At 37.0% G+C, this 14,975-nt stretch overlaps 1 protein-coding gene across 1 annotated transcript in view; it reads left to right on the top strand.

Annotated features, from left to right (window-relative positions):
* Positions 1–14,975, top strand: part of si:dkey-225n22.4 (collagen alpha-1(XXI) chain) — a 69,556-nt gene that overhangs the window by 21,717 nt on the left and 32,864 nt on the right. Inside the window, exons 15-18 of the mRNA XM_036217352.1 lie at positions 843–896; positions 981–1,034; positions 1,312–1,365; positions 2,921–2,974. Of these exons, the coding sequence (XP_036073245.1) occupies positions 843–896; positions 981–1,034; positions 1,312–1,365; positions 2,921–2,974 (216 nt within the window). The remainder of the gene's footprint in view (positions 1–842; positions 897–980; positions 1,035–1,311; positions 1,366–2,920; positions 2,975–14,975) is intronic.

Here is a 14,975-nt window from a genome sequence, read left to right as displayed (position 1 = left end):
ACTTTGATAAACCCTTTAAGCTAATTCATTTTGGATACTTCCAGTCCTACTTCTGGGTCACACATCTTAGCTCTTTATGAAGTCTGAACTGTAGTTGTTCAAATCTTTAAAAATCACAATATTTTAAAGTTATTTTTGTTGGTCTTGTGGTATGTCTGAATTCTCCTGTCTGTCTTCTAATGTTTATTTTTTAATTTTACTGAAAAATGTCAACAAAGAGAAACTCAGAAGGAGAAAACATCTGCATTGGCTGGATTTTGATTAATCTTTCTTACAGATTAACACTTGAAAAGAAGTGAAGAATGTCTATTTCAGTCTAGTACAATGGAATAGTTGAGTACAGATTTTTTATTACGCAGCATATTAATGGGGGCATTGTTACTGTTTTATCTTGTGGCAGGACTTAAATGGTAAGATTGACTTTTTCAGTTAAAAAGTTTGAAAAATGATCTTCACTTTACAGTTGAGATCATCTCAAGGTCCTAAAAGAAACAGAACAAAACCCTGAAAGAAAAAAAAAACTTTTGTGACTCAAAAAAGAGCAGAAATGATTCCAACCAAGAGATAGCTGGTTCAGTTCCCACCTCTCCCACTCATGTGTCGAAGTGTCCTCACATTACCCCTGGTGGTTATTGATTGCCAGCAGTGCGAGCGCTTTGGGCCTTCAAGGAAAGAAAGGAAATAAAACGCTATATAAGTACACACAATTTATCTTTTAGCAGTACTTCGACATTGAAATGATCAAGTACCGGTACTGTAAATTGAATTTTCCCTGTCTCTGCATGCATGGTAGTAGAAGACACTGTGTGTAAGGGTGACACCTATACCTTTCTTCTGGGCAGGGTGAAGAGGGCTTAGCGGGACCTTCAGGAGAGCCCGGTCCTCAAGGTGACAAAGTAAGCATGGAAGATGCATTTGGATCATTCCTGTTGCTTTCTTCAAAGTCTGTTCTTCCTGACTGAACTTCACTGCTGTTACAGGGAGACAGAGGAGAACCAGGACTGCCAGGTGAACCAGGGCAGACAGGACCCCAGGTCAGTTTGACAACAACAAAAATGGTTCAATGGCTTCTTTGTTTCTGAAGTTGCTCTCTGGACAGGCCAAGGGGTCTTTACCGCTCACTGTTTCCAGCACAATCCATCCATCCATCCATCCATCCATGTTCTATGAATGTGGTCCCGTTAAGACATAACTGTGCCCTGACAACGTCTAAATTTCCACCTTTAAAGCACCTTACCAACAGTATTTCCTTTCAATGGTCAGAATTAGTTGGTGTTTCACAAAACGGGCTTGTTTTCTTTGTGTGTGTAGGGACTTCCTGGTGAGATGGGAGAACAAGGACCTCCAGGAGAAACAGGACCAACGGTGAGATTGTCTTTATATATGCAGATATATACGACTGACTCAAATTCACAACTTAGAAGACGGACATAAAATATCTACATTTGGAAAACAGTTTTTGGAAAAAAACCCTCTGCTCAGTTGAAATGTAAATACAAGGTGAGAAAAACATTCTGATGACTTTCTAGAGATGCAAATATTAGGGTGACGAAACAGGAACGTTTAAGCCAAACTCCTACAACTGCAGCTTCACAGACACAAACTGGAACATGAAGTTTATGTTACAAATTATCTGTTATCAAAAAAAAAAAGAAAAAAAGCAACATTATCTTTTTGATCAAAAAATCCAATATAATATTTATTTATAGCAACAAAAGATAAAAGAGTTCTGCAGTGCCAGCAAATATGAATCAATTTCAAAGTAAATTTGATCTAAAAGGTTCACAGTGCCACCTGCTGGGTGAACATTGGAACATTCTAGATGTTTCACTGACAAAAACACAAGGATCAGCACTTGTTCCGGATTTCATTTTCCAACTATTTCTTGCTGTTCAGATTTTGATCGCTCCAAAATTATAATACAGGCTGATATTCTCATTGAGATTTACACAAAAAAGACCAAGTGTTTAGCTTCCTCCACCCCTAAATGTGGTGTATCTGATTGTCTTTGACATCAGAAGAGAAAGTAGAAAAATGTATGTTTTGTTTCATGTTTCATTTTGTCATCTCAATTTTGCTTTAAGAAGTTATGCAGTCTTGATGTCTTATCCAAACCAGGCTATGTGTAAACCAAACTTTAATCTAATTTATTTTCACACTTAACTCCTTAATGTCGACCGTACTGCCTGAAAGTTATCATACCTGAGAAATATAATGAAAATCTTCGTGGAGTATCTTCTCAGTTTCAATCCAAATCATGTAACGCCTACACTGACTCATAGGGAAAAAATTTGCAATTTTACAAAAATGTTTTTTGATCTGTATGGTGGCTACGTTAAACTTTTTTCATTTTCTAGAACTTAGGATCGCGTGACTTTTAAATGTCTTCCTGCCATGAACAAAAAACATGGCAGATTTTCGATAGAAAATCTCATAAAATAAGCTAGGTTGTGGGCAAATCTTTACCCTATTTCAACCCAAAAAAGAAGGGAGATCAGCCATTTTTGTGTCACTGCAGGCAGAAACTCTAAAGTCATGTGACCCTAAGTAGGCCTTTAGAAAATAAGAAAGTAAAACATTTTCACTGTACAATTCAAACCTTATTTTTGTGAAATTGTTTTGCCCAATTAACCAACGTAGGTATGACACGACAGATTGAGACTGGGTTATGTCAGGATCAGTAATATCAGTGACATACCAAAAAGGAATAATAATAAAAAAGCTAAAACCAAAAAAGTTAACAAAAAAGAAATGTGATCAAACTTTAACTTCAAAGACTAAAACAGACCCGTAAGAAAAGCTATTTCAGAAACCAGACAATACGTATATTTTAATCGTTAGCATTTTTGGAGATGGAATTGAGACAGTTATAAAGTAGAGTGAATTAATGTCATATGTCAAATGTTTGTCGTTTAATCAGGGGGAGCCGGGAGTTCCAGGTGATGTTGGTCTGATGGGACCAGTTGGACAAAAGGTCGGTGGACATTTCTATTCTATCACTCAAACCCAGACATGCGTTACACATGTTCTCAGGACCACTTCAAAGTGTTGGAATGTGTTCGGAACTTTTTGTTTCTGTTTTTTTGTAGGGAAAGGGAGAAAGGAAAAAAAATGGATTGGGCCTGAGTGTAAGGCTTAAGTCTTAAATTTAGTTTTAATACTGGAACGCCAAAATCTTTGTATTCGAAAAATAACATTCGCCTACTATTTGTTATCCAACTTAAACAACTTCTTTTAACCTTTAAACACCAGAGCTTTAGTGTTGACATGTTTTCAATACTGCAACTTTAACCTTTTATGCAATTAGCGTTATTCAAGGGCATTATGAAGCGAAGGAAAACAGCCTGGCAACACTTTACAGTAGTTAAGTGTTCACAAGATTTATGTAGATTAAAGACAAGCAGGTTTGCATCCCTTTAGGCTTTTGAAGCTTCCAAATGTTCGTAACTTAGATACGTTAATGAAGTATGTGTGGCATACAGCTGCAAAGTCAATAAGAAAAAACGCTTTTCTCTGTTACAGAATCAGCTAATTCACGTTGATTGCATCAAACAGTCACTGTATGTTAAAAAGCATGTTATTTAGGTATCTCCGGCGGCAGCTCTGGTGTCAAAGGGTTAAAAAAACTGATATATATATACATACATATATTTACCAATATTTACCAATTTTACTTTCTTGTAGTATTAAAAAGGATGAGGATTTCCACCCTTGGGTATCCTCTGTGGGCACTGAGAACTGTCTCCTCCAATCTTTTAACAAACCAACCTAGAAAATATCTGTTACAATTCTTTTTGAATCATTTTTTTATGACCATGGGTGAGTTGTACACTCTATCATTAAAAAAAAAAAAAAAAATCAAAATGTGCTCTACTGTTTGGTTAAGCAAGCAACTAAAGGGTTAATGTATTCATTTCTATCTATTTCATTTTCTAAATTTTAAATAGTGTTAGTTTATGATTCATTTTGTTGGAAGTGTAAGAGACAGCAGGTTGATGGTATTATGTGTTTTTCATCATTTATTTTTTATTTTATTAAAGATAGCGGGTTTTATTTTGCATTTTATGAAGTTTTTTAAAAGATGATTTTATTTTGAGAAGCACTTTGTGAAACTAATGAATTAAATGTACTTTATAAATAAATTTATTCTAACTTAAAGAACAATTTTTAGATAATAGTGACTTTTTCCACTTTCGTGGTGGATATGATGACAGTAATTCAGTTTCAGTTCCTGTTCATGAAAGCATCACTCAGCAGCGTGAGCTGACGGTTCGTCTCTACGCGCGTGTCACCATTTAACAACATCCCCACTTCTCCCACATGATCTCAGCAGCAGAACACAAAGCCGTGCAGAGAACGAACCGCCTGCGGTAGCCTCTGAATTACAGAGCACACGCACATCTGCAGCCGTGTAAAGCCGCCCACCAGTTTCAAGTGTGTGATGCTATTTCCAGCCTTCTCTGAACTCCAGTTTTACTCAGTAATTTAGGATTCTTCTCGTTATCATAATAAACAACTTTCTCCAGGAATCTGGAAATGTTTTACACCAACTGCAGTAAGACACCCCAAATAATGAAATGCAATGTAATGCTAACATTCCACCTATATGCCTCTTTGCTGATCATTCAAAAGAAGGAAAAGATAAACCAACTATGGCTAAATCACCAGTTTGAAAGTAAGCAAAGAGCTGAAATCACAGACAGCAGGAAAATTTGTAAGGAATTTAGGAAAAATGCCAGATGTCAGCTGACAGTATTTATAACTAAAACCACTATGTGTGCAGCTGATGGACCACACAACAGCCAAAAATACATCAAAGAAATGAAGAAAAACTGTAAAATTATAGTCTGGAGTAGCACCAGCTTGTAAGTAAATGTCAGCGTTGGAAAACTATAATGTTTGTGATTCTGCTCCTCTTTAAAACAGAATGTTTAACCTTAGAAGACTCTGATTTACTAAAGCTTTAGTCACAACTGCCCCATACAGGGGAAACGAGCTCTGTGGAGGAAAAATGGGGAACTCTGTATGGGGCCTGGATGAAATTTTAAAATCTTAGACTCAGTGAGTTGGTAAGGATAACATGTTAATGGATTGCTGTCAGAAATTAGGAAATTAGACAGCCAGGGTGTAGGCACTTGTGTACTTGAAGCACTTATGTGTGGTCAGTTAGAACCCATTGAGCACAGGGACACCATATGACAGTATCACCTATACATCTAAGGTGTGCTAACATTTTTCCAGTACACTCAGGCTGAATCCGAATTCTTCGCCTAAACCTATGACTTCGCCCTACCCCTACATTTGGCCATCCAAGCATAGAGTTATGGGAAAATAGTGTCTTCAGATTTGGACAACACTACATCTTGATGACATCATCATTATTAACCGGTCCATACAGGCCAACAGCATATGTGACTAAGATATACGAAGCAAAGTGTCCAGGTCGAGTTTTGTTTGCCAGATTTATCTTCGTCACTGTTCAGCTGTGTTGCTTCATGAAGACATAATCCCGTTTTAATCAGAAGCTACACTGCAGCCTTTAAGAGTAATGTTGTGACCACATATCCGAATTTTAAATCATTCATTTCTGTAATCTTTACAGAAGAAAATTATACTTAAACATGAAAAACTAGAAATGTACATTCCCTAGATATATACATGCATTCATACTGTGATAAAGTGAAGGCTGTAAGCTTAATGTGGCAGAAGTTGGTAGCTGAAATAACTAAAGCCAATAGCTGAAAAACGCTGAAGCTAATAGCTAACTAAAATATTAGCGGAATGGCAAATTAACCCTAAAAAAAACAGAAAAAAATTCTAAATTAGCCAACACAGCTAGCATGTAGATGAAATACTAGTTAAACGTCAAAATACAACAGGAGATTTTGCTAATTGTCAAAGTTTGAAATTGACTTTTATTTTGAAAAATGTAAATATGTGCAAGAAAAAAGTTTATAGTCAAAAGCATTCAGTCAAAATACAAGGATACTTTTCTTTTGAGGCATTAGTGACAATGTTACACTTATTTTTACTGTTCGAAAGGTGATAGTGCTACTGCTGCGAATTATATTATTATTTAATAAAAATGCTGGTTGCTAGCAGATAAGCTACCCCAATGTTTACGGAGACTCAGTGCAACACAGGTCACGACCTTGTTTCTGGGAATTTGTTCCCTCCTTCACCAGGAAAGCTTTTACATGCTACAGCTAGCACATAGCATAATGCTGTAAACGCTGAAAGAGCAACATGCACAGTCAAACACGATAACCAGAAAATGCTGAGTAAATGCTCGACACACCAGTTAGGACTCCATTATCTGATTGGAGGCAGAAAAGTCTGCATTCAACCTGTGAAAGTAGAAAAAAAAACATCCAGATGTGGGCAATACTGGCGCTCAGGATCAGCTAAGCGCCTGGAGGAGCGCCGGACAGAATTTCTCTTCAATCATGTGGAACAGCCCCATCAAGGGTTAATGAAGCCTAAACGAAGATAAACAAAGGCTTCAGGCTTTCAGTGTGGTCTTTAAATAACCACTCTCTTTCAGCATTACACTGGCTGTCAAATAGATGCTGTTTGTCACTCGAGTGAAGCCGCTTAAAAATAATTCTCCTTGTGGAGGCAGCTAGTCCATTATCAGGCCTGGAGAGCCCTGCTCTGGTTTACCAGATGCAGCTGTGGGAGGTCTGCGTAGACTGATGGGTAAAGATACAGAAGTTAGACAGCATTTCTTCAGAAAACTTTTAAAAAGCAAATTTAAGAAATGTTTTTTAAGTATATATATATATATATATATATATATATATATATATATATATATATATATATTAGACCTGTCAGGCAATCAAAATTTTTAATCGCGATTAATCGCATTGACATGGTTAAAAGTTAACTTGCAATTAATCGCAAATTAATATGTGGCCTTTTTTTAGGAAAAACATGTGTGCTTTGTGGAATTTAGCAGTTCTACATTAATTATGAAAACAAGAATGACAAAATTTATCGTTTTCATCAGAAATACTTTATTTTGTAACATTGTATTGAGATAAACCTTCTTAACAATAAAAGGCTGTAACATCAAATGCCTAACAAAAGCCCAAGTGCAAGTGAAGGGCATTTTAAATTCAAAACTTCAATCAACGTTCAGTAAAATAAAATAAAAAACATCAAAAATAACATTTCCATAACACTTTCATGTTCATTTTTTGTCAGGACCAAATCTTTTCCTCCTCTGCTGAACTACAGTAATAAATGAAATAGAGATTTATCATTTCCATGAACTTTTGTTTTTTAAAACATTAAATACTGAGAAAAGCGGGATACACTGTGGATAGTTTGACAGTCTCTTACTGCCGCTGCGTTCTCTGGCTGCAGCGCGATGCAGCGACGTGTCCAGCGGAGCTCACGCCATGAATATGCCGGCAGACAGACCGCTATGCTGGGGTTGGATCACGCTTAAACCTCCAGAACTTTGGGATATTTTGCATATTTTTGCGCGGCGAAAGAGGGACGGGCCACACACTCAAAGCTGAGATTGATCTTTCCATGTACAAATAACTGCCGTTGTTTAAACTACATTTAAAACGTCCCCCGGTGCGCTTGCTGTTCGGAACGTCGGGGGTCCGCAGCTCTTGGGACGCGGCGCCGGGCGCGAGCCGGTACCACCAAACGTGGTACTGGATGCGAACCGGAGCCGGGTTAGGGTGCAGGAGCTCTCCAGGTCCTAGCGCCGGCCGGTTTTAGCTCGCAGCTCGGTGGTTGGAGACCCGCCCGTGATCTAGTGAGAGCAGCCGGTGAGTTAGAGGGGGGACGCCCGCGCGCGCGGTATGGAAAGGCTCGTATGGGCACGGATGTGTCAAAAAAATTGTCGGCGTCATGCACATGTCAAATTAACGCGAAATTAACGCAACAAATCTGACAGCCCTAATATATTTATATATATATTTAAAATTGACCCATTAGTCTGGTTGTACAATTTTTTTTTCCCCGTTGGTTGTAGGTCCATTAAAAAAAAATTGAATGAACTAGTTAAGGCGAAACTACTGTTGTCACACAATTATTCACGGGTGTTTGGTACTGGAGACAAGTGGATTCCGCGAATATGCAGAACTACTGTGGCCGCACCATTATGACGCACAGCTACATCATCGGTCTACACCCCGCATGCGCCTTGATGGTCCAACACTTGGAAATGGAAATGCTCGCTTGAATTGCCCGGACGAATCTGCACCGGTCAGGACCAGACTGGTCCGATCCGGACTGCACAGTCGGAAACAAGGCTCTTGGGTGTGACATAATGTTCACTTTAACTACTTGTAATGTAAGAACATTAAGGACTTCCTTAAACCATTTGAGGCTGGTAGACTAGAAAACCATTATTCTCTTAAGTAAGAGACGCTTGTGGATTATCAGAAAAAACTAGTAGCCACACAGACCAATGAATTCAGGCTGATATAGACTTTCCCAATGCTTATACTCTGTTCTCCCACCAAATAACCAGAAATTCTTGAAAGGATTTTTTAAAGTTTTTTGAGACTGTTTTTTAAGCTCCCTGATTGCTTTTAATTCCTTCTACCTGACCCTGTACCTGAGGTCAAGCTATGACCAAGGGAAGCTCTTTTCATCACAGTTGCTGCTCAATCCCAGTTGAGCCAGCTAGGAAGCCATGGGGTTGATGTCAGACTTAGAAATCCAACAGGGTGTTGAATTTAAAAATACAAATTGTCTTCGGATTCAGTTTCCTCTTCTCTTTTCACGGATGCTTTCGACAAATGCCTAAGAAAAAGAGGAAAGGATTCAAAATCATGAAAAAAAGTCTGTACATTGTGATTTTTCACAAATTTTTAGGCAGTAATCAACTGTTTCTGTTGTAAAAACATGTTGGTTTGATAATCTGTTAACTACAAAAATAGATTTCTAATTGTCTGGAACATAGAAAGCCTGTTTTAAAAATTGTAATAGTTTATTAATATGATACAAACTTGTAAAAAAAAAAAAGAATCCAACCAAAGAACAAAAGAGAAACACTAACTACAATCAAGATAGTAGTGTTTCTAAAAATCAGCAAAAAAAAAACCATGAAGAAACTGCTATGTAATGCCGTGGGATCAAACTCACAATTCCCGACCATACAAGATAGCGTAATTTACGTGCTACTTTTAAAAAAGGGTTAAAAGCGCAGTTTATTGATCGTTTATTGACCTCTTTGGCTCGCCATACACACACAATAGTGTATGGCGATGCACATACAAACTAAAATCTGACTGTCAGACAAGGGGTCTGTTGTGCACTCAGGCTCAATGGCACAAAAAACCAAAAACCTGCATAACGCGTACAGATACTTCTGACTAAGGCCTTAATGAAGTGGAGAAACATGTTAGAAAAAGACGGTGACGAGGTTATTGTATCTTAAAGACAATAGACAGATAACATTATGAATTCACATTCATGGTGTTGAGTGAAAAAGGAGGCATATACTGATTTAGTTAATATTTTATAAACATATATATATATATATATATGGTAAAAAAAATAGTCATTTCAGTTAGAGATTAGCTCATCTTGAATTAATCTATCATCTACAACTTAAGATATTCTGTTTCTTGACATTTTAAAGAGGACAAACTTTGTTTTTTCATTTGACTCTAATTACTAGTTTTCTCCTGGCAGCAATAATAAGAAACCAGGCAGATTGTTGTTCCATCGACTGTCAGTTCCAGGAGTCAGAAGGCTTTTAAATGTAAAACAATTGGGTTTCTAGCTCCTTGTGCTTTGCTCTCACTAAGGGTCATGAGGTTTCATCCTCGCAAACTTTAAAGGACAGTATTCATCGCGATGCAGCATAGAAAACAACAGAATTAGCTCCTCTCTGCGTCCGCTTGCTTTTGAAGTGTCTAGCCACACTACTCACATAAACCAAAAGAGCAGCAGACCTCATAATTAGCCAGACAACACGCCCGCCATTCCCTATTAAATGACAAGATGCTGTAAATCACTGGATGTCTAGATGAGGAGAAAATAGACAAGTAAAAGAAGCCGGTCTGACAGCATCTTTACTGTGAGGAGTCTGATCCCCCACTTCAGTCATCCACCAGTCTAAAGAGGGAGACAGTGTTGGTGACAGTTACAAGAGTAAAGGCCATAAAAGACCAAAGCAGCCAGAGAAGAACAATGCAGCAAATCCATGAGAGAAACTTGTGTTTTCTGATGATGTCCTTTCAGAACAAGGGTACAGTAAAACAGCTGATTGCTATGGAGGTTATGGGAGAGCCGTCTGCATGAAGCCACGTTCACGTCATCAGTGGCAACTTGCTTTCAAGCCACCACTTTCAATAAAAAGTCTATGTCAACGAGTATATCCGTATTTCAGGCTTCGGCGTTTAAAACTTTTGCGTTCACGTGTAGCACATTTTTAAGGTCGTTTTCAACCTATACCTGCAAAACCTCCAATGCAAAATGTAAGTAAATAGTAATGAATGCGTATTTCAGGCTTCTGCATTCAAAACTCTTGGGTTAATTCGTAGCTATGCACATTGTAGCTGTTTTTGACCTCTATGTACAAAACTTTCAATACAAAATGTAAGTTAATGCTATTAAATGAGAATTTTAGGCTTCTGCGTTCAAACTCATGCGATCATGCGTATGCACACTTTTTAGACTGATTTAATCCTATGAACAAAACTTTAAATAAGAAACATTTAACTTCCAATGAAAGGTCTAAGTAAACCCTAGTAAATGTGTATTTCAGGTTTTAACTTTCAAAACATTTTCATTCATGTGTAGTTATGCACATTTTAAGACTGTTTTTGACCTTTATGTTTAAACTTCCAATAAGAAAAATGTAATTAAATGCTATTAAATGAGCATTCCAGGCTTTTGGACTTAAAACTCTTGCGTTCATGCGTAGCTATGCACACTTTTTAGACTGATTTAGACCTCTGCGTAATAAAACCTTAATACAACATGTAAGTAAATGCTAGAAAAGATGCATTTTAGGCTTCTGCATTCAAGTCTTGTGTTTACATGTAGCTCCGTACATTTTTAAGACTACTTAAAAACTCCCAACAAGAAAAAATTAACTTCCAATGTAAAGTCTAAGTAAACGTTAGTAAATGTATATTTCCAGCTTCAACTTTCAAAACTTCTGTGTTCATATACAGTTGTGCAAATTTTTTGGACCATTTTTGACCTCTAAGAACAAAAGTTTCTATAAAAAGTCAAAGTAATTGCTAGTAAATGCACATTTACGGCTTCTGCATTCAAAAATGTTGTGTTTCCGCGTAGCAAGGCACAATTTAAGACCAATTTCAACCTCTGCATTGGAGTTGGTTGATACTAAACATTTGGGTTTTGATCCAATACCGGTCAACATCGCAGATATCAATGCCAATACAGATATTGTTCGTCAATATGGTGGATGTGACATGAACCTCAAAATCTCAGTTGTTTTTACTTGCTGTGAACAGTTTTTTCTACATTTCCCTCTTTTATATGAATAAATATTAAAACAGAATTAGGACAATAGTTTGATTAAATGGAAAATAGTTTGTTGAAATAAAAACTAAGTAAATGCTACTAAATGTGAATTTCCAGCTTCTGCGTCCAAACTCTTGCATTTACGTGTAGCTACACATACTTTTTAAGACTGTTTTAAACTTATATATACAACACTTCCAATAAAAAGCCGGACTAAAAAGTAATAAATGCATATTTCAGGCTTCTAGGTTGAAAACTCTTGCACTTACGCGAGGCTATGCACATTTTTAAGACAGTTTTGAAAACATACGTCCATTAAAGTGCATGTGGAAAGTTAAACCAGATTGACCAATCAGGGGCTCGGATTTAGTAATGACGTATGGATGCTATGCCTTTTATTTTCGGAGGCACTACCTGTTTGAAAATTGATTATAGAGGAGAAACTAATAATTGTGGTCTGAGATTATATAACACAAAGTCTTTCATATATCTGAGGAAGAAGCCCCTCCCTGCTTGTCCAGTGTGAACACCATAGGTTATTTGCGCATTCAAGAACCTAATTTATCACATGCCTGATGTGTTCAGTAGCTGTAGATTGAAAAAAATACAAAGGGTTCTGCAAATGAGAAGAGAGGGCTTCACTAAAGTGAATGTGGGGGTTGTTTTTCATGTCATCCAGCTGAGGTGGGGGTAGAATCTGATAAGGATTCCCCTTTTTATAAGCGAGTTTGTTCAGACATGTGGAGACCAGAGTCAAAACATGCGGGTGCGATTATTTAGTCTCCTCATGAGGTACACCTCAAGGTTCCTAGAGAGGACTTGGCAGGAAGTGACCATGTAGCAGACACTTGATTAAGCAAAGACAATTCTGTATTTGTACTGGATTTAAGAATGCGCAAGTTTACATTTTTCAGCTGCACATATGTGGTTCAAAAGCTGAAACACTGAGGCTGTATTTTATGTGTGGTTCTATAAAGAGAGTATGTGTTCTCCTCTGAAAACAAATAGAGTAGGAAAATTGTTATTTCTGTGTGAAGTTTGCATGTTCTTGTTTTACGTGTGTAGATATTCTCCAAACACTCTGGCTTCTGGCCACAGTTCAAAAACACTCTTCATTGGTTAATTGATGATTCTAAATTGTCATTTACATGTGAATGTGAGTATCTGCGGTTGTTTGTCTCTGTGTGGCCTTGTGATGGACTAGCACACTGTTCAGGATCTACCCCACCTTTGTACAATAGTTGCAAGGATAGGCTCCAGCATCCCTGTGAGCTTAAAAGGAAATAATCAAGTACAGAAAATGGGTGGAAGGAGAGGAACAAATGTGCTCAGAGATGACAGGAAGACAATAATGAGAGAAAGCAGAGTATCTTTGAACTCACACAAAAGCATCAGAGCGCTGCTGTCACAGTCGGTCTAAAAAAGAACAATAGCAGACTAGAAAAAAAGAGTTTTGATTGCTGCTGTAAAACTCTGCTGCTGTGGTCAGAATTTGTTGCAATCTCTGTTGAAAGCCCTCTGGAAGGCAACCACAACCTCCAGTCTTTTAATCTGTGGTAGCCAAACTACCACCAGGATAACTTCTGTCTTTTTATAACGTTTATATTTTATAGCCATTAAAATCTTCATGATCCTCTTCCAGACGTGTATCAAAACACGTTTCCAGTGTGAAAATCTGATGTGGTTATGCAGCTTCTGCAGCAAAAGCAGAAGTAAGAAGCAGATCCATGTAAGCACTGAGTTGACTCCAAGCATCTCTGTGTTCTTACATAAAGAAGATATATCAGTTCCCCATATCTTTAAGACTTATGCCTATGAAAATACTGTTTTTAACATGTTATTGTGTGGCATATATCTGATTATTTAGGACATAAATTAGGTAAATTACGATTAAAGTTAAGTATTTTTTATTCAAATATTCTTAATAAAGGGTAAATGGAAAAAAATGCAGTTTAAAAAAGATTGTAGTTGTGTCGTTCTGCTCTGCTCTATTATGATGCATCCACTCGTAGACAAATAGATCTATCAGTGGTGACTTTTTGATAAACTACTGCTGCTCTGCAGAAACTATGTCCTTGAAAACGACACAAGTTTTTAAATTTTGGCTAAAAATGCCATAATCAGAACACTTTTCTAAAATGCTTTATTGTAACTTTATTGTATGTTTAAAACTATGAGGGCATCCCTTGTTTTTAATAATACCTCCGTTTCTCAAGTTGCCTTTTTCCAGAAGTAAATCCCATCCAATTTTCCTCCTTAATAAGAGCCTTTTATCACTTCGGTAAGCTTGTAAAGTGTGGGGTGTAGTTTTAAACGTCTTTTCTAATGGTTTCAGAGAGTTTGGGTTATCTAAGATGTTTCCAGAATGATGAGTGCACTGCAATGGTCTGAAACAAGGAATAAGTTTTTTTTATTGTTGTGAATTAAGTGCATTTGAGCATCAGGCCTTCAGGTTTCTGCTCACTCTTTAGTCACATCTAAAGTTGAACTGAGATTTGGCACCACAGCCCCCTTTTCCTTTGTTTATTTAAAAAATGTATATAGTACTGTTGGTACAGTTTAAGATGGAGCATGCTGTCGTTTGTCTGGAATTACTTAAACCTAAACATACATTCCTGACTAAATGAACATCTTTATTTATTCCCAGGCATGAATTTTCCAAACTCTTTTAAGGAAATATTTTTCAAAGTAACCATTTGTGGTCTAAAACACAGTTTTTTGCTTATACTTTCTTTTTCCTCTGGAAAAAGTGTAATGGTATAGCGAGATCTGAAATGCCCTCAAGGAGAAGCAGAACAATCGTTGGAGCTTCTCCCTTTGAGAATCCATGTAACACTGTATGGTATTAACAATCTCAGTATTATTTCACTAAAACATTTTACAGTTTGTGAACTGTACCAGATTTATGTGAAAATGTGTCAAAATCTCTAAACTTCGAAAACTCAAAATTGAATTGAATCAACTTGAATTGAGAAGATCAAAAGAATCAGAAAAGAATTGGAATTGAATCGATCCTGGCTCTGGTGAATCAAATCAAATCGATTCTCGAGACTATTATCAATACCAAGACTTACAATACAGTGTATTTGTCAATTTGTAATGATGTCTGACTCTACAATTCCACAATCCAGTGCTCTAGAAATTTCCCCAAAGTCTTTGCAAAATACCACTGTGGATCAATGCTCACTAGATTGGCAAAAATAGACCACACTGCATTGAGCTTGAGCAATTTGTCATGAGAAGAAAATGTATTTCAATGTATTTTTTTATCATCAGAACACAGTGGATTCATAAATAGTCTGTAAAATCTTAATATGTATTTGGTTTATACTTTGGGAAATCTGTGACATCATAATTGCCATTAGAAAAAAGTATTTAGCATAATTATCAAATTTGATTTTTAAATCTAGGACAGTGGATAGGCCTAGATACTTCTTTTAGTAGTTAGAGAGGGAATTCAGATTAAGCTCAGAAAACATTTAAAGAACCAGAAATTATTGGAT

Source organism: Oryzias melastigma, linkage group LG20, assembly GCF_002922805.2.
Source record: "Oryzias melastigma strain HK-1 linkage group LG20, ASM292280v2, whole genome shotgun sequence".
In the NCBI taxonomy this organism is placed as follows: Eukaryota; Metazoa; Chordata; class Actinopteri; order Beloniformes; family Adrianichthyidae; genus Oryzias; species Oryzias melastigma.
The sequence above is the reverse complement of the archived record's forward strand: the minus strand, read 5'-3'. Positions and strand labels throughout refer to the sequence as shown.